The following is a 27,443-nucleotide window of genomic DNA, read 5'->3' as shown; positions in this document are numbered from 1 at the left end:
TATCTTTATATATGAATTATTGATAAATGAATAATAGCTATTTCGATATTTTTTCATCATAAAGTTACATCTTCTTTGAACTCTTGTGCTGTGATGAAATTCTTAGAACTATGTTAGTATACGATAAAAAGAAGATTTATCGTATAATTTTTAAACATGTTCGCGATCAAATGATACGTCGTTACAGGACGATGATGTTTATCGAGTGGAGGTCGTTGTGTGCCATATAGGTTGGTTGTCCTCTTAATCAAGGAGTGTGGTGACACTGGTATGGCATACAGGTGAGATATAGGAGTACATCGTCACGGAACAAGTAACTCACCTGCTGAGCATTCTGCTGTCAAAAGCTGCTCGCGAAGCACATGAATATAAGTACCCTTCAAATCTGAGATCACCATAGTGACTTACAAGTAACTCACTATGTTTTGGTGTCGGAATATCTGAATTTTTAATGCAGTAATGGAAGGCTACTGGGTACAATCAAGTACTTACGAAGTCTGTGTGTGGATCAAGATGGGATTGACCCCTTCGATTATTGGAGTTGATGTATCGCTGTATTTCAATTTAGTAAAGCCTTGACTAGGGTAATCCATGAGATGGATTTGAAAAGTTAAAATACAATGTGAATGAAGTAATCTCGGTTGATAGTTAACCTGAGACCATCCTAGAGTATTCAGGGTCAAAAAGATGAATTATGCGATAACTATGTGCATGTGTTCTGAAATATTCTTTTGCGATAATTTGATCTATCTGGATGTCGAAAATCATTGCTAGATGGTATCTCGATTAGTGCAAGAATCGGTTCTCGTGCTACCGGCTTAGTGTTTGAACCTATGGAGTCAACACATAAGTCAGACATTGTAGAAAAATATTGATCTATGTTTATGTGTCCAATTTGGAAGTACTTGATTTGATTGAACATATAAGCTAACTTGATTGATAATCAAGTTATGGGTCAAACTGAATTGAAGAGTTGACTATGTTTAGCTAACACTACACATAAGGTTCATGTTCGATTCCAGAGATGAACAGTTTCTAATTTATGATCCATGGAGCATATAAAAGATCGGTTTAAGTATTAATTAATTTCAAATTAGATCTGAATTAATTAGACTTAATTGGGTTTAAAATCTAAGTTAGATTTAGTACAAAAGTCCAAAAAAATTTGAGATTGACAATCTTTCAAAATTATTTCGAACCAGCTTCGAATTGGATTCGAATTGGATCCATTTTAGATGAGATATGAGAAATCCTACTTGCACTAGGATTCTCCTCTCTTATGGGCCGACCAACACCTGAAAGCTTCCTTATTGTGGGTGTCCCATGTGGGTGAGGAATTGGGTGCAATGTGGTTGTCATATGTGATGGCAATACTATCTCATGTAAAATCCTTCTTTCATGAGTATTGGATTGATTCAAAGTATATTTGAGTTAAGAGTCCTATACTTATTGGATCATGAGATTTATCTATAAATAGAGAGGGTCTCTACCTATAGATGCATAGTAAATAAATCAGATTGAGAGAAGAAAAAGAGAGAGAGAGAGGCATGAGAAGAGAAGAGCCCTTCTTCTTCTCCTTGGCCTCTCCCTTTTGGTGCTGCTCCTTCTCCCTTGGAGTGGACCCTCCTTGGGCATCCCATTTGCTAGTGTGAGGTGTCACACTAGCACATCTCCTTCCTCATTTGATTGGGTTGCAAAGATCAGAGTTCATCTCGCTTTCCTACAGTATCTGGCGTGTATGCGAAGTAGAGGGTCTGCACATCCAGACCTCCATGAAGGATTGTTTCAGATTTTTGAAGATTTGATCTCTAGTTTTACTGTTAATTAGGTAAAAATTTAATCTTTATTCATATAGATTAATAATAAATTTTAAAATGCAACTTGGACTATCCGAAGAGAAATAATTTTCCTTCCCTTCAATTGGTATCAGAGCTGGCCTTTGAATCATGCATGCATAACTAAATTTTTTTAGATTAATTACATATTGTATGTAAATAAAATTTAATATTAGATATTAAATCTGATTTAAATCTGTTTATATAAAATTTTGATCTGATTTTGATTAGATTAGATGAGCCTAATCAATTGTTGATTAAGGTTATTATGAGTTTGTTATCACAGAATTTTATTGTTGCTGAATTTTTGATGGAATAACAATATGAATTAAAATATATTTTAAATTTATTTTTATAAAATTTTAATATTATTATTTTTTTATGAAGTGGAGTTTATTTCAGATCTAAATTGGATCCCTTTCGATGGATATTTAGGTTTGAATTCTATCAAAATTCAGCACTACGTGAAAACAGATTTTATAAAAAATTATTTTTTATACATTCATATTTATATCTAATTAATTTTTTATATGATATCAAATATAAAATTAATATTTTATAATCATTATAAGATATGTTTCAAATCTGATATGATATATATGATACATCGAATCTAATTGAATTAGATGAAGAACATAATTGATAAGATCAAAGATATGTTCATGACATAAAATAATTTTATCAATAATTGCATGTTGATGTGATTACATATGAAATTAGATTTCAGATCTTAATAGCCTAGTACTTAGATTGATGAGATCATCAGATCGTCCGATCATAAGAGATTGAAGAGATTAATCTCTTTTTTGTCTATTCGATGGGTTCTCTTATGATGTGTAGGGATATCGTTGTGATCCAATTTCATGAAGAAGAAAAGCGAACAGATTCTTATAAATTATTCTGATCATATATATATTTAGATTAGATCTAAAGTGATTTATGATTCATTATAACAAGATAAAATTTAGATATAAAATTATTTTAGATCTGAATAGCATGTTACATAAGATGTAATTGGTATTAATCTAAAAATTATCATAATGCACGAAATATATATATGAAATTTAGATCATACCTATACATGTTTAATTATTAAACATATTATGAAAATTTATTTTTATGAATTGAAATATATGATATCTTTATTTGAAATCCTGGTAGAATAGTTCTACAGACTGAAACATACATTTCACACACTTAATTTTGAATTAAGTTTTGAATGATCTAGATTTGAGAATTGAAGATCATAAAGACACCATATAAATCAATGGGCAAAGGGTTAGCTTGAATCAGATCCTTCTAATCAGTTAGATTTAGGGTTAGAAACACATATGGATCAAGTAGAGAAATTGATTAAATCTAATCAAGTGTTGAATTAGATTAGGTCAGATTTTTTTTAAATCAATCTCAATACTTAAAGTTTGATCAAATCCATATGTTTGATCCTAATAAATGGACCATGATTATGGATCCATGGTTGAGCCTGAATCTTCTGATGGACCAAATCGAAACTAATTAACGAGTTAGTGTCTAAAGTAAATTTAGCAGATTCGATTCAGTAATTTTTAATGGAGAGCTATTCATCTAGATATGTCTATGGTGAGTTAAGGGTGCATCCTTCCCACTAATCTCACTTACCTGGCCAAAGATTATGTTTTAATTAGGTCACTAGCCAATTCGTGCAGACCTATGTCATTAAAGTGAATCAGTGTGATTGATTTAGGTATTTTTAGACCAACTTGTGTTTAAACCTCTATATGACTTGGTGAAGTCAGTGGAGGATTTGCAGCTTGCAGGTCATCTTCTTCTCTTATTCTCAAGTTAATAAAATTAAATTTTTTAAATTATTAAGTCCATAAAATGATAGAGTTATGAGATAACTTGATCATAGCCTCCCATTAAAGTACATGATAATAAGTCCAATATTGCAAATAGGCATTGAAGATGCCACAGCCTGGTGTCTATTACGTATTAAAATTATCATTCATCATATAACCATCATGATGTACCTTTAGATCAATGCTCAGATTGATCGAGCCACACTCAGGCTTGAACATCCATTTGTTGGATACACTTGGTGTTGTCATGTTAATGGTTGGACCTAATTAAGATTTTCAGTGGAGGCACCACACATCTGTGAAGGGATGCCTGGATAAGACCTAATTACTAAAATTGTTTGGAGAAATAATTAATTATGAACCTATTCATGGATGCACTAGGATTGGTCAATCCACACTAGGATCTGAATACAATCTGTGTGGATTCTAATACCTGCTAAGAAATTAGTGTAATTTCTCAAGTTGGAAGTAGAGGCTATCAATTCGTAAAAATAGTGAGAGAACTTTAGACTAAAGTCCATGTCTTCAGGATTAAAAGTAATTCATATACTAATAGCTTATATTTTTTTTTCAATTATGACCAACACACTATCCCTCCGTTCGCTGTTGGACAGCGACAAGCTCACCAGACCCGACTTCGATAGCTGGTATTGAAAGTTGAAGATCGTCTTGAAGCATGAAAGGATTTTATATGTCCTTACGGATGAGGTACCTGAAGAACATGCAGCCAACGCTCCTTGTGCTACGAGAGATACTTACATGAAGTAGCTTAATGACCGCACAACTGTGCGTTGTGTGATGAGGGCAGCTATAACGACGAGCTTAGCCATAAGTTCGAGGATGCGCAGCTAGAGGAGATCATTCAAATGTTGAATGAGTCCTTCGGCACCCTAAAGATGCGGAGAGACATAAAATCACTTGTGCACTGTTCAATGCCCGTATGTGAGAGAGGGCTTCAGTCACCGATCATGTACTGTACATGACTGAGCAGATTGAACACCTTAGCAAACTTGACTTTCCGTTGCATGAACAGTTGGCAAGGATGCTATCCTCAATTTGCTACCGAAATTCTACCTACCCTTTCTCAGTCATTATAAAATGATGAAGCCTACAGTGAACTGTTATGCTTTGCCAGGGTTGCTGCAGATTTTTGAGAAAATCACCAGCTCCAGAAGGAGCCAGTGAATTTAATGGGAGGATCATTTGCAGGACATCGATCTTCTAGGAGAAAAAAGAAGAAAAAGATATAGAAATCTCGTGTCGTCGATCTTAAGCAGAGCAAATCATCAAAAATTGATAAGAGCCAGGTAGAATACTTCTTCTGTGAGAAGCTGATCATTAAAAGAAAAATTATCCTTCTTATATAGCCACCCTTGATCCAAATAGGCCTAAGAAAAGAGAAAGAAGCGAACGGTTGCTTTACAAGGTACTTATATAATAACACCTTATAATCTCTCTGTTTGTGATACTACTACCTGGATATTGGATACCAAAAGTTCTATTAATATATGCAATTCATTGCAAGGACTACGGGTAAGTAGGAAGTTTAGAGAAGACGAGCGGTTTCTGAATATTGGAGATGGAAGCCTTGTTTCAGTTCTGATCTTGAAAACTTTACAGCTTGTCTTCGTGTCCAGTAGTGTCATATTAGATGATTGCCATTATTATCCCTCTTTTTGATGAATGTCATCTCTGTAGGCCTTTTGGCCAAACCTGACTTCAAGTTTATAATAAAGATGATTTTTATGATATCATTATGAATGATACTATAATTATACGTGGATAATTAAAATATGACATATACATAATATCATGGTCTGTTAGTATAATGTACACAGCCGCAAATGTCTTAAATTAGATAATGTCAGTGAATCCTATCTTTGACATTGTAGGCTTGATCATGTGAACAAGAATATGATTGACAAGTTGATCAAGGAACGTATCCTTGAAATAGATAATTATGAATTATTGCCTACCTTTGAATCCTATCTACTTGGTAAGATGACTAAGTCACCTTTTAAAAGAAAGGTGAAAGAGCTAGCGATGTCCTAAGTCTAATACATACTGATGTATATGGATCTAAGAATATAAGTACTAGAGGAGGATACAACTACTTCATTACATTTACAGATGATCTGTCGAGGTATGAATATGTCTATCTTATGAAGCATAAGTCAGAATCATTTAAAATATTCAAACGATTTCATGCTGAAGTAGAGAAACAGACTGAAAAGAGTATTAAGATCCTTTAGTCAGGCCGAAGAGGTGAATACCTCACCAGTGACTTTCTGACATATCTAGAAGAGAATGAGATTCTCTCACAATAGACTCCTTCTGAAACACCACAACATAATGGAGTGTTCGGGAGGAAGAATCGAATCTTATTAGACATGATCCGATCCATGATGGGCTTTGCGAGTCTGCCAATCTCCTTTGAGGATATGCTTTAAAAACTGTCTACTACAATTTAAATAAGGTACGAGCAAGTCTGTCGATAAAACTTCATATAAAATATGGACTGGACGTAAGTCGGTGCTCTTACACCTAAGGATCTGAGAGTGTCCAGCTTATGTCAAGCGTTTAAAGACAGATAAGCTTGGATCTAAGTCCGATAGATGCTTGTTCATAAGGTATCCAAAGAAAACTAAAGGATACTACTTCTACCTCACTGTAGAGCAAAAGGTGTTTGTCAGCAGTCGGATAGTCTTTTTAAAAAAAGAGTTCCTTAGTGAAGGAACTAATGTCTGTAAAATTAAACTTGATGAAGTTTATGAGATGAAAGGACCGACACACACAAAACTGAATTTGGTTGATGAATCAAATTCAGAGCTAATAGAGGTGCCATTAAGGAGATCTGATAGAGTATCGCATCAGTCAGACAGATACTATAGTTTTTGATCTAAGATGGTGATCCCATTGAACTTGATGAGAACGATGAGGATCCGATCATCTATATAGAGTCCATACAAAGGTCCGACTCTCAGAAATAGCTTGAGGCCATGAAGTCTGAGATGGAGTCCATGAAGATTAATGGTGTATGGACTAGTTGATCCATCCGAAGGGATAAAATTCATAGGATAAATAGATTTTCAAAAAAAAAAGAGGAGGGACGGAAAGATAAAGACCTATAAAGTCGTCTAGTTGTTAAGGGTTACTGTCAGCATTATAGTATTGACTATGATAAGATATTCTCTCCTGTGGTAATGCTCAAGTCCATCCAGATTATGCTTGTTATCATTGCACACTTAGATTATGAGATCTGATAAATAGATGTCAAAACTCTTTCTTTAACGGAGAGCTGGAAGAAGAGGTGTATATGATATAACCTGAAGGGTTCACATCCACAGATGAGTTGAAAGTGTGCAAGCTGAATAGGTCTATTTATGGACTTAAGCAGATATCTAAGAGTTGGAACATGCATTTTGATAAGATGATCAAAACGTATGACTTTGTTAGGAATGAAAAAGAGTCTGACATCTACAAGTGGGCTTCCGATTCTGTAGTCATCTTTCTTATGCTATATGTGAATGACATACAGTTACTAGAAAATGACATCTTGACTTTGTAGAGTGTAAAGCTGTGGTTATCATTACAGTTCTCCATGAAGGACTTGGAAGAACTATCCTACATCCTAGAGATAAAGATCTATAGGGATAAGATCTAGAAGGTTGTTTGGATTGTCCCAATCTACATACATCGATATCTTGTTGAAGCGGTTCAACATGGATAATTTCAAGAAAGGCTATCTTTCGATAGGTCATAGAATTACTCTTTTCAAGAAAGATTATTCGACAACTCCTGAGGAGAGAGAGCGTATGAGTAGAATACCATATACTTCGATAGTGAGATCTATCATATACATTATGACATGTATGAGGTCAGATGTAGCTTATTTACTAGGGGTAGTGAGTAGGTACCAGTCTGATCCAAATGAGAAGCATTGGAAGATTGCGAAAGTAATTCTTAAATATTTGAGAAATACTAAAGACCAATAGCTTATCTATGGAGATATTGACCTGAAACTTATGGGATATACTGATTTCAGTTTTCAGTCAGATTGTGATGACAGCAGAAGTATGTCAGGTTATATATTTACCTTAAATGGAGGAGCTGTTTGCTGGAAGAGTTCTAAGCAACATATAGTAACCGATTCTGTATGTGAAGCAGAATACAATGCTACATCGAATGTTGCAATATATTCTGTGCCGCTATCACCTGGTGCGAGAGATCGTGAATCGAGATGACGTCGAGCTTCAGAAGATTGATAGAAAGAAGAACTTAGTTGACCCCTTCACTAAAGCTCTCAAGATCAAAGAGTTCAATGACTTCAAATAAAAAATGGGTATAAGATACTGCCTCGATTAGCTTTAGTCCAAGTGGGAGTTATTGAAAATTATATCCTAAAATCAATCGTATGACAATTAAGTTCATTTTGTATATAAATTATTAATAAATAAATAATAGTTATTTTAATATTTTTTCATCATAAAATTACATCTTTCTTAAACTCTTATGCTGTGATGAAGTCCTTAGAACTATGTTAGTATACGATAAAAAGAGAATTTATCGTATAGTTCTTAAACATGTTCACGATCAAATAATACGTCGTTATAGGATAATGATGTTTATCGAGCGGAGGTTGTTGTGTGCCATATGGGTTAGTTGTCCTCTTAACGAAGGAGTGTGGTGATACTGGTATGGCATACAGGTGAGATGTAGGAGTACATCATCACGGAACAAATGACTCACCTGCGAGCATTCTGTTGTCACAAGCTACTCGCGAAGCACATGGATATAAATATCCTTTAGATTTGAGATCACCATAGTGACTTGTAAGTAACTCACTATGCTTTGGTGTCGGACTATCTGGATTTCTAATACAGTGATGGAAGGCTACTGGGTACAGTCAAGTACTTACGAAGTCTGTGTGTGGATCAAGATGGGATTGACCCCTTCGATTATTGGAGTTGATGGATCGCTGTATTTCAGTTTAGTAAAGCCTTGACCAGGATAATCCATGAGATAAATTTGAAATGTTGAAATACAATATGGATGAAGTAATCTCGATTGACAGTTAACCTGAGATCATCCTAGAGCATTCAGGGTCAAAAGGATGAATTATGCGGTAACTATGTGCATGGGTTTTGAAATATTTTTTTACAATAATTCAACCTATTTGGATGTCGAAAACCATTGCTAGATAGTATCTCGATTAGTGCAGGAATCGGTTCCTATGCTACCTGCTTAGTGTTTGAATCTATGGAGTCATACATACAAGTCAGACATCGTAGGAAAGTATTGGCTATGTTTATGTGTCCAATTTGAAAATACTTGATTTGATTGAATATATAAGCTAACTTGATTGAGAATTAAGTTATGGGTCAAACGGGATTAAAGAGTTGACTATGTCTAGCTAGCACAACACATGAGGTTCAGGTTCAATTCCGAAGATGAACAATTTCTGATTTATGATCCATGGAGCATATGAAAGATTGAATTTAAATGCTAATTAATTTCAGATTAGATCTGAATTAATTAGACTTAATTGGATTCCTATCCAAGTTAGACTTAGTACAAAAGTCCTAAAGAGTTTGGAATTGATAGCTTTTCAAAATTATTTCGAACCAGCTTCGAATTGGATTCGAATCGGATCCATTTTGGATGAGATATGAAAAATCCTACTTGCATTAGGATTCTCCTCTCTTATGGGCCGACCAACATTTGGAAGCTTCCTCATTGTGGGCGTCCCATGTGGTGAGGGATTGGGTGCAATATGGCTGTCATATGTGATGGCAATACTCTCTCATGTAGGAGTCCTTCTTTCATGAGTATTGGACTGATTCAAAATATGTTTGAGTTAAGAGTCCTATACTTATTGGTTATGAGATTCATTTATAAATAGAAAGGGACTCTACCTATGGATGTATAGCAAACAAATTAGATTGAGAGAAGAGAGAAAGAGAGAGAGAGGTGTGAGAAGAGAAGAGCCCTTCTTCTTCTCCTTGGCCTCTCCCCTTTGGTGCCGTCCCTTCTCCCTTGGCATGGGCGCTCCTTGGGCATCCCACTTGCTGGTGTGAGGTGTCACACTAGCACATCTCCTTCCTCATTTGATCGGATTGTGAAGATCGGAGTTCATCCCACTTTCCTGCAGTGTCTGGCATGTATGTGAAGTAAAGGGTCTGCACATCCAGACCTCTACAAATGATTATTTTAGATTTTTGAAGATTTGATCTCTAGTTCTGCTTCTAATCAGATAAAGATTTGATTCTTATTCATGTAGATTAATAAAAAAATTTAGATGCAACCTGGACTACTCGAAGACAAACAGTTTTCCTTCCCTTCAAAGGCCGACATCATCACGAGACCAACCTCATGAGGAGGCCGACCTCACGAAGAGGCCAACATCATCATAAGGAGGTCAACCTCATGAAGTCATTTGGAGGCCGACCTCACGAGGAGGCTGACTTTATCAGGAGGCTGAGACTGACCTCATCAGAAGTCATCCGAAGGCCGACTTCATTGAGAGGTCGAGATCGACTTTATTAGGAGATCGAGACCGATCTCATCAGAAGTCATCAGAAGGTCGACTTCTTTCTCGATGCCTTACCGACTACCCAAACTAATGACTGAATCACACCACTCAATAGGCTCTTTTAAATGACTTCCTGACACGGACATCAGCCGAACAGCTGAACGACAGATATGGCCATCATGCCATCCTGTCAAACTACATCAGGTCACGTCGCTTAGATGCCATATCCTGACCAACTGGTTGCGCATCATGATGGGATGTTATGAGGCTATTAACATGCCGCACATGTGATAAGGCCCGCTGCCATGGCCACCTGCGTGCCGAACAGAAAACACACCCGCTGTTAGAGCCAGACACCCACGCAGCATCACACGATTGATAGGACATGATTGACATGATCACCTGTCTTCTCACCATCTACTTTGCTTCCTTTATAAATAGAGATAAGTGGGGATCCCTTCAGGTATGTTGGCCAACACAATGCCAAAACTCTATTGCTCTTTTCATTATATCAAGTCACCATGCTGACTTGAGCGTCAGAGAATCCTCGTCGGTGCCACCTCTGGTAGAACTTCCTTTGCGGGTCTCTCTCTTCTGCATCGAGCAAAGACAAGCGCCATGTTCACCGACAACCTCTCGCTCTCGCCTTCGGCCTTGACTGCGTGCACCTTTTTCGATGATGGCATGCCATCTCCCAGCATCCCACCAGTCTGCATCTAGGCGCAGCACCTAGTCGGCTCCAGGCCGACTACCTCAACTAGAGAAAGCCCACAATAGTTTGGCATGCCAGGAAGGGGGCAATTGAGCAAAAAAAAATTTTTTTTTAAAAACCTCCATGGCCAAAATGAGAGCACAAAATATCTCCGCAAGCTCTGCTCAACGCTCATCACGGTGTGGCGCACCTTCAGTGACTCATGGAGAGTAGAGCGCTTCACGACCATCGATGACAGCAGACCACCAGCAATTCGCTGCTCTTGTGTAGCAGGCAAAAAATTTGATGGATGTGTCCACGATCTCCAGCAACAGTAGCACCAGTCGGAGGAGATCACACTGCATAATGTGTCTTCCCAGCACGACCGTCGGACCTGATCTCCGACCCATTGTTTGACTCAATGCTTCCACCGGATGAGTTCTCAACCCATCGACGGTCACTACATCCTGACTCCCGATGCACTCCATGTACTGACTCCGATGATTGTCAGTCTCCTTCTCCTCGATGAGCTCCATGAGAAGGCCAGCCTCATGAGGAGGCCGACGTGGACTTCATCCGAAGGCCGACCTCGTCAGGTCATCCGAAGGATGAAGTCATCTAGAAGATGACCTCATCAGGTCATCTAAAAGCTGACTTCTTTCGAAAGCTGAGGAGAAAATTTGAGAAAAAATTTTGACAAGGCTGGCAAATCCGAGGAGGAAATTCGAGAAAGTCCACCTCACCAGGAGGCCCCTACAAAATGGTGAAGTGCTAAGACTTCGGAAGGTAGACGACTCAAAAAATTTATAAAATAATCATTCCATCGTCGGCTAGTACCCGACGAAGCATTAGTTGACTGACACTCAATTGACGAAGTTAGGGTGGGTCCGTCAACCATGAGTGCACCCCCAAGGGACCACAGCACCAGGTTGAACACGGATGGATCCATCGACTGTAAGAGCGCCTGCTAAGGCTTAAGAGCCGCGGCGCCAGGTTGCACACGAGGCTTAGGTGAAACAAAATCGTGAGACACATGCGGCCTATGCCCATGCTGGCGGCTACAGCCCCACATGCAGCCAGGCTCATGCTGTCAAAGCAGATAATTTTTTGTACAGGAATGGGGCCGCACACGGTTCGTCCCACCCATTTCCTAAGCCACCTTGAAAAACCCTAAGGCCCCCACAGCGGCGAGATGCTGTTCGTTCTATGCGTGGCTAATCTTCTGTGCACACAGTTAGAGGGGACAATTCCTCCTTAGCGAGGCGCATTTTTCCAAAGGACAAAGCTATGTGGCCCCATGCTGGCAACACTATTCACATTTATGTGTGGCTAAACCTTGTGCAACACCAAAGCAGATAATACCTCCACCTCGGGAAGGAGCTGGATCCGATCTCACGAGGCGGGATTAATCTGACCTTGACCTCTGGTGGTCATCAAGGTCCCCCTCCAAACGATGAATCAACGATTTGGAAAGCTCCTCCAAATGGTGACTACATTCCAGTACAATGAAACAACCTACGACAAACAATCTATGCCTACGACTTCAATCCAACCAAGTTCATCTGCAAAAACGACTATATGACTTAGAAAGTTTTTCTCAAGTCTATACATTTAGTTATCCTTTACTCGATTTGCAACTTCCTAACTGACTACTTTACGTAGTCTTGCCGACTTCACTACTTAGTTATTTTTGTGGAAAGATAAGTAAGCAAGTGGAGAAGGAAAGCATTCAAATAAATAAGTCAGAAAGAAGGACAAATCGGGAAAAATGACTCGAATCAACCAACGATGAACTCCCTTCATCCGATTAAAGCTACACAATTGGGTTCGAGAGTTGGGAAGCAAGTGTTGGGATAGATCCTCATCACTTAGCTGACTTCACGAAGTCATTCAGAGGCCGACCTCACGAGGAGGCCGACATCATCACAAGGAGGCCGACATCATCACAAGGCCGACCTTACAAGGAGGCCGACCTCACAAAGTCATCCACAGGCCGATCTCATGAGGAGGCCGACATCATCACAAGGAGGCCAACCTCAGGAAGTCATCCAGAGGTTGACCTCATGAGGAAGCCGATATTATCACCAAGAGGCTGACCTCACAAAAAGGCTGATCTCATGAAGTCATTCGGAGACCGACCTCACGAGAAGGCCAATATCATCATAAGGAGGCCAACCTCATGAAATCATCCGGAGGCCGACCTCATGAGGAGGCCGACATCATCACAAGGAGGCCGACCTTGCGAGAAGGCCAACATCATCATGAGGAGGCCGACATTATAAGGAGGCTGACCTCATGAAGTCAACCAGAGACCGACTCACGAGAAGGCCGATATCATCACAAGGAGGCCAACCTCATGAGGAGGCCGACCTCACAAAGTCATCCGGAGGCCGACATCACGAGGAGGCTGACATCATCACAAGGAGGCCAACCTCACAAATTCATCCGAAGGCCGACCTCATGAGAAGACCGACATCATTACAAAGAGACCAATCTCACGAAGTCATCTGAAGGCCGATCTCACGAGAAGACCGACATCATCACAAGGAGGCCAACCTCATGAAGTCATCCGGAGATCAATCTCACGAGGAGGCCGACTTCATCAAAGGTCGAGACCGACTCATCAGAAGTCATCTGAAGGCCGACTTCATTGGGAGGTTGAGGCCAAATTCATCTGGAGGTCAAGACCGACCTCATCAGAAGTCATCAAAAGGATGATTTTTTTCTCAGTGCCTTACCGACTACCCAAACTGACGACTGGGTCGCACCATTTAATAGGCTCCTTCAACCGACTTCCTGACACAGGCGTCAACCGAACAGTCGAACGACAGACGTGGCCATCATGCCATCCTGACAGGCCACATCAGATCACGTCGCTCAGATGCATATCCTGACCGGCTAGTTGTGCATCACGATAGGATGTTACGAGGCCATTAATACGCCACACGCGTGATAAGGCCAGCCGCCATAGCCACCTGCATGCCGAACAGAAGATACACCCACTGTTAGAGCCAGACACCCACGCGGCGCTATACGGCTGATAGGACATGATTGACATGATCACCTATCCTCTCACCATCCACTTTGCTCCTCTATAAATAAAAGTAAGCGGAGATCCCTCCAGGTATGTTGGCCAACACAATGTCAAAACTTTGCTGTTCTTTTCACTATATCGAGTCACCACACTGACTTGAGCATCGTCGGAGCCACCTCCGACAGGATTTTCTTTGCATATCTCTCTCTTCCGGCATCGAGCGAAGACCAATGTCACTATTCACCAGCAACCCCTCGCTCTCGTCTTCGGTCTTGACTTTGTGCACCTTCTCCGATGATGACTACCATCTCCCGATATCCCATTGGTCCATATCCAGGTACAGTACCTAGTCGGCTCCAGATCGACTATCCCAACTAGAGAAAGACTGCAACAGAGAAAGGATCCGTGAGGGAGGAGAGGTCGGCCGAATGACTTCCATATAGAAGATTCCTTCCATATAGAAGATTCCAGTTGATGGTAACTGAAGGATCTTCCAAAGCTCCAAAAAGACTACAAAAGTATTTGAGCAAACACTCTGAGGTAGCCACATTAGAGGAGTGTTCCACTCTATCATCCACTAAAGAGGTAATTAATTTCTGTACTTCCGATCAGAGGTTACCTTGTGGAAGAAAGATGTATTTCAACCACCTTCCTTCGGCCAATTGACGCACGATCTGTCTCCAATATAGCTCCTCCTTTTTGTATAATTCATTAGGAGACTACCGTAAGATTCTTCTAGATGAGAATTCCTCAGGTGATAGACCTATGATCTCTTCCTTCCTGTCTAGGATATCAATGTTATGGAGAAGCTTTTTTTTTTTTTTTTTTTTTTTGCTCTTTGTCAACAATCTTTTCTTGAAAAGGCCCAACACCTCAAAACAGAACGAAGATTTTGGACGTTTGCAACCCAAGTAGCTGCAGGATTTGATTGCCCCCCAAGAGGGCACCAATTAGTTCTCATCACATTATCAATGTCAGGTCCTTTGTGCACCAACATTCTAGATCTCAAAATTCGAGTAATCTGAAACTTAACGCAGTAGTCCAATGCAATAGGAGTATGATCAAATGCGGAGCTTATGAGAGCTTTTTGGGTTACAGCAGAAAATTTAGTCTCCCATTCCAATAAGGAATCTTTTGAGCCTTGCTTGAATCGGCTACTCTTTTTTGTTACTCTATGTGATCTCATCCTTTCAGCTCTAAGACGGGTTTGCCCTAGTGGTCATATCAAATTCACGAACTTGGGTTTGCCATAGTAGTCGTATCTCTCAGCAACAAGATATTCTAGATTAGAGGCTTGGATAATGCATTTCTAAGTGTTGGACCTTGGCATTGTGGGTCACTCTATTTCTCTCTCTAATTTTTTTTAAAAAAAAAAAACTAATTTTCGAACTATCTACCTCTCTTAGTTAGAGATATTAGATGAATCCTGTCGTTCTTAAGGTTCATATATTTATATTTTCTCTCAACAATACAAACAAATTTGTAGTATTTAGAGACATTACTGCCATCATCATCTGGTTATCATATAGAGGAGAACATCTTTAGATTCTGAAAAAAGTCATGTCATCATTGTGCCTGTATCATATATCTATTTGTTGTAGATGCATGTAAGGAATTTAGCTACCCTTGCCAGGGACTTCTTTCCACCAGCTAAATCCAGCTTCAGAAGCATCAACTATAAGAGGACGAGTCATAACATCTTACATAACATTGCATCTTTTAGAAGAAAGAAATTAAAGATAGCTTCATAGCTAGCAAGTCTTTCTGAAAATGAAATTTCAGGCCTATATTATGATATCCATTAATCTAACTCCATGTCTTCGCTATCAGAAAAGACCTATTTCCACCTCGCTCGAAAGGATGTCTCTGTCAAAAAAAGTTTCCTTATGGCTTCTTCTTGCAAATACCTTGGCTTCTTCCATCCATCTGAAATAAATGGAAATACAAAACCTCATTTCAATAGCAAGTAGTGGTACTATTACAAATCCTATTGAAGATGATAGAGTTCCCAATATCAAATTAATGTGAACAAGATTTTTTTTTTTTTTTTTTTTGATGTCAAAGGATGGGACACCCTTAGATTTATTTAGTAAAAAAAGGAAGGATGTACATGGATGGTTTTGCATGAGACATTCTGTTTTCTAAAAAGGAAGCTTGATATAAAATGATGGGACGTGGGATTATCAAGGGTGAGGCTCGGATATATTAGGAACTCTGAAAAGAAAGTATCTATTGCATTTGCATATCTATGAGTAGTAGGTTAATGTGGGTGCTCTATGCACTTAGGGTGCATTTGGTTACACTTTTTGCTTTTTAATTTTTGATTTTTAAAAAATATTTTTTATTTTTTTTACTTTTTGCTATTGAGTAAAAGCAAAAAAATAAAAAGTATGTTTGATAACTATGTTGCTATAAAGCAAAAAGTGATGTTTGAGAACGGCAGGTGAAGAACTCGACGAAGGAGAAGGATTTAGGAAGGGAGGGAGAAGGGGGTAGGGAGATGAAGAGCTCGACGAGGGAGAAAGATTCGGACTCTTTACTTTTTAGTTTGGTATTTTAGATGTGCGGAAGCAAAAAAAGCAGAAAAGCAAATTTTGAAAAGTAAAAAATTTTTACTTTGCATATAAAGCAATTATTTTGATTTTTGCTTTGCATGGTGTTACCAAATATCATTTTTTGATTTTTATTTTTTAAAAATTTAAAAGTAAAAAAAATACCTTTTTAATGGCTAACCAAATACACCCTTAATGTTTCATTTGGTATAAAGCTTTTGAATTTTAGCTATGCCTTTTCCATGAGCGATATCCATATAAGTAACGGTAAGTATCTATTACTCACTATTTTTCAAAACTAAAAGAATGCAAATGATGATGCATCTAAGTTGCCTATTTCCTAAAACTAAATCCATATTATAAATATCTTTTTTTCTACCCTAAGATTGAAGAGCGGAGTGGATAAACCATTCATAAGGAAAGGTAATTGAGTATAATTACACTTGTGAAGTGCGTGGATTGGAACAGTGTAACAATGAATTTTTTTTTTACGTGTTTGCAACATTCAAAACAAATAATTATTATGTACCTTCAAGAAACCATGTCCAACCAAATATATACATATGAAAACGATAAAATTGTATTTCTAAGAGGAGAGAACTATATATGGGATTCCCATTAAGGTGCTCATACCTTGTCTCTCAAAGAAAGCACTGTCCAAAGCGACGCAGACACATGGAAAGAGTTACTTTTTCCTTTTAGAGAGGATTAGTGTTATGAGTCAACTGACCACGACCACAGATTGCTGTATAGTATTCGATGGCCACCATTTGATTGCCATCTATCTCCTAATGATGGCTATCAAGCACCGTACAGTACTTCACAGAGCAAATATGCACCACAGAAAATCTATGCTCTAGTCAACTAGCTCATATATGCATGCATATTACCTCCCCATCATTTTCCCCTTCTCCCGTGCTGCAGCTCTCACCATGTCCCTTGGCCTGAACTCGAGGGAAGTGAGCCCACTGCAATTTTGCAACAAACAAGAGCCAGTGAAACAGCTGCCTTCCTTTGACCAACCTAGCTATTATAACACAATAGTAACAAGACTCCAATATTTGAACACTCACATTTTTAGCAGCTGTACTAAAGGCCTCCCTGTGGTGATGTTTGGTTCTTTAGCTTTGATCCTCTGAATCTCTTCCCTGCATAATATTTTCTATGATCATTTTGGTCTTTAGATTTGTATCCTTTAGCCGGTATAACGTGTCATATCTGACCATCGTATGTAATGTAACATGGGTGCAAGCGGTTTTTAGATGACTTCATTAGTTTTCTTTTTCATTTCGGCTTACTTTTAAAGAAAGTAGTAACTTGCAAGTTTGAAAGTGTTGATTTTCTCTAATCGGGGACAAAATATGGATCTTCAAAAGCATACTCATGAATTGGCATTTTGATCCAAGACTCTCATTCCTTTCAAAAAAGATCTAAGACTTTCATTGGGATGTCCAGATGATCTACTGTTTGAACTCGATGACTATTACCATCCAAAAAAAACCAAAAAAGTCGATGACTAAACTAAACTAGAATCCACTGCTGAGTGCATGCCTATGATGGAGAGTAGAGTTCTTTTACTTGATGAAGCGGTTATAAGCTGATGGAGCTCGCTGTCTCTTCTCTGGAGCTGTAGAGGAACCAAATGATATATATCATGCCCTCGTTCTTCTTTGTCTGGAGACCTGAATAAAGATGGATATGGGTGAGGAGGAGAATGAATGCTCACGTTTATTTACTACAGGGGTCTGATCAGGGGGACTCTTTTTTTCATTGTCTTCTTCATCATCTCCATCTTCGCAGGCCCTGCCGGGAGGGTCATCTACAGTACATTCTTCGTGTTTTTCCTACGGAAGTTGACAAGACATGATTATTAGATGTGGAATCCATGCATGGAATGATTGGCAATTGTGCATGAAGGTGTAGGTAGGAGAAGATCGACAGCATTTTTGATCGATGCAGCATGTACAACGGAAATGTAGGGAAGTAATTATAGGTCCAGGTGGTCAGAGGTCACCTCATCATTCCCGATGGAGCCTAGGAGCTGCAGAGGAACAAAGTCAGTCCGCACCAAGCTAACAGAGAGGAGACCAGCGCAGTGGCCACATCGAACGGTCACCACCTTCAGCAAGCTGCTGCATGGTACACTCACCTGTAGCTCAAAGGAGGGAGGAACAGAAGGAACTGAGAAACATGGAAATTAAGATGCGTACGATCAAAATGAGCAACCGATTGATAATTCGAAAGATCATGGAGGAAATGCATATATCTACGGACCAACAGAACGGTTGTGCAGAAACTGCACTGGACGTAGCCTAGTTGCTCTGGGAGCTCCAGGAACGAGTTGTCCGTAGACATCAATTGTTTCTCTATGAGTTGAAGACTATTGCTTGAAGGATAAGATGAAAATAGCACGGGCGGTGGCCGCTGGCATGGGTCTATTTGATGATGGCTATCAAGGGGGTTTTATAGGGGGAGGGGGGTGCGGTAGGACACGATGATATATGACGATGAAATGCTCGCTGTTGTTCTGTCACCTAGGGAACAATCGGTTCTCTCTGATTAGGGAATTATTATTGTTTCCAAAGCATGAGAAAAAGCTTCGCAAATCCAGTATCTAGCATCATGATCTTGTCCGAATCAAAAGTATGCTTAATCTAACTCAAAATTTAATGTTTCTGGCTGTTATCGTGAGTGGCATTAAAGTACCTCAAGTGTGCTTGAACTCGATCTAGCTAGCTAGCTGGTCAGCACAAAATTTAAATAGAACTGCCACGTTATTTTGGAGGGTGTGTGTATGGTGAAGACATCCGACCGTGCTGTCAGCAGCATCAGAGAGGATGGAAAAATAGCATCCCTGAGTGAAGATGGTGAAAGTGGCTGTTTTTGATCGAGAAAAGACCAGCGCTCGTTTTTGCTGTTTGCTTCATACGTTGTTTTCTCCGCAATAACTCTCCACTCGTCTCCTCCCCTGCCATCTGCAAAGGAAACAACATCTAATCTCCCTCTCTGGTTTCTCCCCTCTTTCCAAGGCTGCTGCCTGCTTTGCCCTGATCGATCCCATACAGGGGAAGTGGATGGTTCTAGAGAGGGGGCATTGGGGGAAGGAAGATGCATGGCATCTCTCTTCCATGCACTGGCTAGGTTCTGCATGTCTTTCCCCGATCGAGATCGAGTGTGGGTCGGGGTCACCTTCGGTACCAGCCACAAATTAATTAATACCTCCTTTCCCATTTTCTCCTGGCGACGCGACTCCTCTTTTTTCGGGCCGTGGATTGCTCCTATCCCCTCCCTCCCAAGTCCCGCTCGCCTTTCTTTCTTTGCAGTTTGCACCCGGCTGCAATAAACTTAATAAAAGCAGCACCACCTACTCCCTGCGAGCGATTCCTTGCCAATCTGGCACCCGAGGTGCTCGCTTCTCGCTGGAATGGACGCTGTAACCTTGCCGCATCAGGGCTCCCTACTTTCTACCTCTAACGCCGGAACCATCTGGCCTCTCGCGTGCAACATACGTGAGCTTAATTGGTGTGAGGTGTGAACCTTTTGAAATGCTATATATGTACCATACGTAAATCCAACCATTTCAGAAGGCCTAGGATCTCCATAGCAGTGTCCTGTTCTTTGATGAGTGTGCCAAGTGCACGCCGCTAGGCAGGCATGTGTTTGATTTGGGAACAAGCTAAAAAAGCTGCATAAGATCAATTATGGTTGTTACCATACAAGTTATTTCTACTTTTGTCAGGCCACTATAATTTTATTGGATGTTTTTATGTGTTTATTTATGTATCTTTTAAGGAGGAAGATATAAATGAGGATTCGATGCCAAAAGAGTTTGTGATGGCTCCTCCACGAATACTTAAGCCTAGCATAAGATTCGATTAATGACTATGCCTTGCTTATTTGTACTTTTTGAAGATCCATTTCGCAAGCATATGACCTTTTCTGAAATCAAAGTGGTGCAATTTCATGGACCATTGCACCTTTTTGGGTCCCATGGCAAAATCTCCCTTGATTGAATGTGTAGTTGCACCTAACTCCCGCACTTGAGATCGGACGGACGAGGTGATGGTATACACTGGGGGTGTTGTTTGAACTTTGATTTGAGAATCTGCAAAAAGGTTCCATCGAAGTATTTTCTGGCATGCACCCTCCGATGTTCAAGTTAGAAGATGGAGAACGACGACAAAGAGAGAATAGGAGTTGAGAGCTTACCATGGAGGTCCTCACGTCCCTCTATTTATAGAGGAAAGTTGGAGTCATGTACACTATGGAGTCTGACTGGTCTCTAATTTTTGTGTGCGGATTAGACTGACGGGAGTTTTTTCTTTTTGGGATGTGATTCGATCGCGGAGATATTTTTTTTATCTGAACTTCTTTAAATCAGAAAAATGAGATAGACTTTGTCAACGGAGCCTACTGCGCATTATAAGCGGAGGTCGGCTTGAGTTGATCTGAATGTACTTCAAACAGGCCGAAGTTCGAACTGCCATCCATATTTTTCGTATCAATGTCAAACATCCATCTGACATCCATAAGCCTATTAGAAGTATTCCATGTTCGTCTAAGTTCAATTTTTCATGTTTTTGATTATCGTCGAGGATAAAATTGATGAAGATCGAGGTGGAGATCCACAACATGTAGTACATTATGATAAACATTGATAGCTTTTTTCTAGAAAAGAAGAAGAAAACTGCATGCAATAATTAGGTCATTGATTATTGTACCATGGGTATGGAATTCAATAACCTTAACTTGCAAAAACACCTTAAGGCCAATTATAATTAATTCATTATTCTTTCAAAAAACAATAATGTGATAATCCGGCCCAACTGGGCCCAAAACCAGCTCACAAAGCCCACTAAGCCCATTAAACAAAAAAAAAAAAGAAAAAAAAAGAAAAACAGAGCAGGAAGACTCCCGATCGGAGTCTTCCTCTTCTCCGATCAAGAATCGGAGTCTAGGGCCATTGAAAGACCCTAGGACGAGCTCTATAAGAACCCTTCCCCTCTCCTCTATGGGTAGACCCTTCAGTCGCCGCCGATTGTCGGAGATTTTTCTCCGATTTTCTCGTTTGAAGCTGCGGCCCCTCGACCTGTGCTCGCCGCGATTTTTCGCCGGAAACCTCACTGAAGTCGAAGGTAAGCCCCGGCCCTCCTTCCTCTCTTCCTTCCCCTCCTTTCCATGGCTTCGTGCACCCTCGCCGGCCGTCGGGTTCGTCGGAAAATCCACAAAGAACCAAGATCATGTTTTGCTCTGTTCGGCCGAGCCATCTCCCTCCCTTTTCCGACCACCAGCGCCGCCGTCCATGGCGCCGCACCCCTAGGTTTGGACCCCCACCCCTCTACCTATCTTCCCCGAAGGTCATGGCCGCCGGTGATCGGCCAATGACCGGAGAAAATTCAAGGAAAGGGGCGGTCCCCTGTTTTTCCATTTTTTTTCTAACTTCCTACTGGCCGAACCTCGCCGCTGGCCATCTCCGGCTCCATCGCCGTCGGTCGCCGCTGCCGGACCACCGGTCGTGCCGCCACAGCCCGCCGGACCATGGGCAACGTCCCTTTAGTCCTCCCCTGTTCCGGCCAAAGAAGGCCACAGGGGGAAAAAGAAAAAGAAAAGAAAAGAAAAGAAAAAAAAATTGAAATTGATGAGAGAGAGAGTTTCTCTCTCTTCTCTCTCTTCACTTCAGTCTGAACCCTAACTTTCTCTCTCTAGAATTAGACTTTCTCTCTCTACTTTCTCTCTCTAGAATTTTCTCTCTCTAAAATATTCTCTCTCTTGATTGATTCTCTCTCTAAAAAAAAAAGGTTAGTGAATGAAGAAATTTCTTTTAATAAGTCTGATCTGATTCTAATGAAGAACCCTGATCCATGATTGTCAGACAACGTACTGGCACCCACTCTAATCAGACCATGAATCTTTAGATTTGATCATCCATGATTTCGATCTAGCCATGACTTGATTTGATCACATTGATTTCACCAATCGAGATATTGGATCAATCGTAATGTTGGATTGTGTCACCTGATCAATTCGAATTATACCTCATGAATTCTCTCTCCTCTGATTTTTTCTCTCTATTTGATTTTATGAAATCGATGAAGAAACCTCGGTCCTATCACTTCGAATCCGATTTGATCTGATAGTCAAACTTTGGATCATTTAGGTCCTAATTAGATTTTGATTAGATGAAATTAGATGATCGAATCCAATCTAAACTGTTGAAATATGGTATTCGTATTCTTTCTAATTATTGAAATTGATTCTGTATAGGATTGTAGATGTTTGATCATGGGATATCGCGATATGATCTACGAATAGAATTTTTGGAAGAAAATTTATAGAATTATGTGGATTTATTGGAATGCATTCGAGGTAAGTAGTATTTACTTTTACTGAATTTATCTGGTAAATTATGAATTAAATAAATTTATGCATGCTTGCAATTGTAATTATTTATTGAAATAATTATTGAAAATTATTTATGATGAAAGTTAATTGTAGAAAATTATTTATGATTGAAGTTATTTGTGGAATAATTATTTTGATGATATATGATCTCAAAGAATATTATAATTGATTTGATTCGAATATCAATTAATTTTATTATTCTTAAAAATAATATATGAATTGAAAGACAATATGAAATTGACAACCTGACTGTGTTGAGGACCCCGCCAATGGGGGCATATACGTTGGCAATTGATTGTCCTGAGGGTTTACGTCGTCAGTAAGACCAGCGACATGTCGTCAGATAGACCAGCGACAAAACCGTCAGTTAGACCAGCGGTTCCAAAGGACTTGGCTGCCAGATGATTCGCAGCCCACCGCAAGCAGATACGCGGTATTATGACCCTGCCACAGGGATAATGTGGTCATAGTCATGGTTGGTAAGAAGAATTTAAGAAATTGATGAATTTAAGAAGAAAAGCATAATTGAAAATTATGATAAATTGACTTTTATATGATTGACAGTATGATTATGATTTCATGAAATTACATATTGATTTGTGATGCATAGTATTATTTGCCTGATTATTCAGTTAAAGGTATACACTGCTTACTGGGCTATTTAGCTCATGATAAGTTTTATGTTTTTCTTACAGATCCGAAAAATTAGCATGATGTGGGTTTTCGGTTGGGAGAGCGATTAGAGATGGAGTTAACTCATTGATTTAGGATTCTCTCAGAATTGATTCAAGACCTTTAGTTTTGTTTTTAGTATTGACTTTGTCAGACAGTTACTTTCTTTTGAACACTTAGTTTTGATTTGTTATTTGAACCAAGGTTTGATTATTGAATAAAGAAAAATTTATTTAACTATTTGTGAAGATATCATGATGAGATGCCTTGCATGCTTATGGGAAAAGTATTCTATAAGTATGCGGCGGTTGCCATGACCCTCGATTCACAATCTCGGGTCGGGGGCGTGATAATTAATATGGTATCAGAGCATAAGTGAATGAATTATGAAACATAGAATCAGATATAGAATGGGTATAAGTGGATAGACACCAGGGACATTATAGTATAGATCTTTAATGATTGTAGTGGGAGAAATATCTAAAAATTTTGATTAAACATTGAGATTATGTATGAAAGGATCACAATAGATTATAACATATAGAATTTGAAATATGATGGATGATCTATTGATCATGATATGATTAGTTAGATCTTGATCGAAAGTAATCACAAAAGGATTGATATAAAATTATATTGTGCATTATGGTTATTAATTTGATCATTGGTTATTCAAGTAAATCGTAAGTTCAAATTTGATGTGAGAATAATATTATGATATTACTTCTAGTTGAGAGATTGACTATTATTGGCAAGATAAAGATTTGATAATAAAATATTATTCCAGAATGGGCTAAAAAAAATCTTTTATGATGCTTGATTGGAATATTTATCAAAATTAAATTTGGTATGTGGATTATATATAAAGTGACATATTAGGATGAATGCATATTTGGAGATATTGCAAAGAAGCCTATTTCTTATTGATGAAATTGATTATGAGGTTGTAGAATATTCATTGTATTGAAAGCTTTAACCATCATCCTTAGATCTAAATAATGGATCTTATTATGTCTCTTGGAGACTACATGATGTGTATGAAATTTCAATTTAAAAATTTCGTATCAAAGTTGATCAAGAGATTTTCTAATATTATTGTTGAGGTTGTTAATGAAAAATTGATATCTTCAGATTAAGATAAAAGATCTGATTTATATTTATTTCAGACTAAGGGATCCATATGAATTTTATAATTTAGAAATTTTGGATTTAGGAATTGATATGGAGTTTCTTTGCTTTTGTTAACGAGGTCCTTAATTGAATCTACTATTAAATGGAGATTTGATTTTTTTTTAAGCTTGTATGATTGTTATGAAAGGATATTTAATAAAAATTGAAGATCCTGATGATAGAAATTTTAGAAAAAAAAAATATTAATGATTTGAAATTCATATATATTCAGATTATGTCCAAATTTGGTGGAGCATCGAAGGATTTTTCTCGTTGATTTGACTTATAAAGATTTTTGGTTTGAAAATTTTCGAATTGAAGTGATATGAGAATTAAGATTTGATTCATATTGATTATAGTAAATCTATATGATGGTTTAAATATGATATTGGACTCAAGGGTTAATCAAGATTATTGTACACCAGTAAAAGTATGAATGAGAATCGAAAGTTAATCTTTGACTTCAATTGAAATTTGAAATTTTAGATATTTTCTATTGATAAGATAAAGAAATAATTTGATCAAAAAATTTTTTTGGTGAACCTAAGAAATTGTGATTGTTAGATCAGAGTGCGCAGCGGAAGCATGGTAATCTGGATTACTTTGAGTAAGTCAGGAATGTTGGTTCTTTGAGTTAAAGAATTATGATAGATGATATGGTTTGATACAAGAAATTTATTGACATTAGAAAGAATAATATTTTAAAATTTTGAATCATTTTAGATATCCTAATGTGACTTTTAAAAGTAGTGCTTCAACCTACTATGCTACAAAAATAATTAACATCCTAATTCTAGGATGAGTGGACCTTTGATTTTTGATTTTAGATTTAGAATATCCTAAAATTAAATTTTATAATTCTCTAATTACTAGGAAGAACTTGAGATTGTTTATCGAATGATGATTTTGATCTTAGATTATTATACTCAAATATTTATCTCCAGGGTATAATGAAATTTGAAGTTAGAATTCTTTTGATCATTATTATTTCTCTGACTGCATGGAAAAGATTGAGGTTATCTATTGATATTGACGATTGTTCTACAAAAGATGGATTAGAGTTATTTATAATTTAATTTGATAATGAATTGATTAATTAAGAGTTGTTAATGTTTAGATAAAGAAAATTGATATACTTACTTAGAATAGAGACATTGATTTTGATTATAAGAAAAATATAGTTTTGATTTAGATCAATTTTTGAGTTATTGATTTTTATTATGGAATGACTTAATGATAAAATTTGCTTCAAGAATTAGAATATTTAAAGAGTTTGAGGGTTTGAGTAAGAAAATTTCGATGACTAGAAATAGTGATATTGATTCAATCAACAATAGTTATATTGATCTTTATGAAATAACTTAATGATGAAGTTGTATCGAGAATTAAAATATCAAAAGCTCGAGAATGAGATTGAAATGACAAATCTTCAACCTTTGAAAGTACGAATAAGACAAAATATTTTTGAATTTTGATTGGTTAGGATGTCATCATATGATTCATAAGAAGTACGTTTTTCCTATTTTATGATGGGTTGAAATTAAGAGTGGTTAATATTTTGAAAAAAAAAAAAATGAATGATGATGATGAATGAAGTTCTTATGCAAGAATAGAGACATTGATCCTCTTCTATTCACAAGAGATAGATTTGATTTTAATTTGAGTCATAAGATATTGAACATTAATTTTTACAGGAAATGAGATCATAATTTTGAAATCTTGAAATATTGAAAATCTTTGAGATGTTGATCTTGATGAATAAGAAAATGAATAGTTCCGTATCAGATTGATATTAATGTATTGACTTTTTCCTTATGAAATGATTTAAGAATGAATTAGTATTAAGAATTAGAATTTTGAAATAATTGAGGATGAGATTCAAGTAAGAAACTATGAAGACTCAAGCAAAAAATATCCCCAGCTCTTCGAGACTACAGGTATGTAAATTTCGAGGACGAAATTTTTTTTAGGAGGGTAGAATGTGATAATCCGGCCCAACTGGGCCCAAAACCAGCTCACAAAGCCCACTAAGCCCATTAAACAAAAAAAAAAAAAAGAAAAACAGAGCAGGAAGACTCCCGATCGGAGTCTTCCTCTTCTCCGATCAAGAATCGGAGTCTAGGGCCATTGAAAGACCCTAGGACGAGCTCTATAAGAACCCTTCCCCTCTCCTCTATGGGTAGACCCTTCAGTCGCCGCCGATTGCCGGAGATTTTTCTCCGATTTTCTCGTTTGAAGCCGCGGCCCCTCGACCTGTGCTCGCCGTGATTTCTCGCCGAAAACCTCACCGAAGTCGAAGGTAAGCCCCGACCCTCCTTCCTCTCTTCCTTCCCCTCCTTCCCATGGCTTCGTGCACTCTCGCCGGCCGTCGGGTTCGTCGGAAAATCCACAAAGAACCAAGATCATGTTTTGCTCTGTTCGGCCGAGCCATCTCCCTCCCTTTTTCGGCCACCAGCGCCGCCTTCCATGGCGCCGCACCCCTAGGTTTGGACCCCCACCCCTCTACCTATCTTCCCCGAAGGTCATGGCCGCCGGTGATTGGCCAATGACCGGAGAAAATTCAAGGAAAGGGGCGGTCCCCTGTTTTTCCATTTTTTTTCTAACTTCCTACTGGCCGAACCTCGCCGCCGGCCATCTCCGGCTCCATCGCCGTCGGTCGCCGCTGCCGGACCACCGGTCGTGCCGCCACAGCCCGCCGGACCATGGGCAACGTCCCT

The 27,443-nt window shown here is 38.5% G+C and overlaps 1 protein-coding gene across 1 annotated transcript; it reads right to left on the bottom strand.

The window, feature by feature from the left end:
* Positions 1-14,304: 14,304 nt before the first annotated feature.
* Positions 14,305-18,837, bottom strand: LOC105058854 (protein YABBY 7-like). Its single transcript, XM_073249135.1, is given in 10 exon segments — positions 14,305-14,420; positions 15,555-15,605; positions 15,838-15,856; positions 17,373-17,450; positions 17,556-17,590; positions 17,593-17,630; positions 18,061-18,109; positions 18,209-18,326; positions 18,497-18,631; positions 18,757-18,837. Coding segments are annotated over 10 exon segments (720 nt in total).
* Positions 18,838-27,443: the final 8,606 nt, after the last annotated feature.

Source organism: Elaeis guineensis, chromosome 15 (assembly GCF_000442705.2).
Source record: "Elaeis guineensis isolate ETL-2024a chromosome 15, EG11, whole genome shotgun sequence".
In the NCBI taxonomy this organism is placed as follows: Eukaryota; Viridiplantae; Streptophyta; class Magnoliopsida; order Arecales; family Arecaceae; genus Elaeis; species Elaeis guineensis.
The sequence above is the reverse complement of the archived record's forward strand: the minus strand, read 5'-3'. Positions and strand labels throughout refer to the sequence as shown.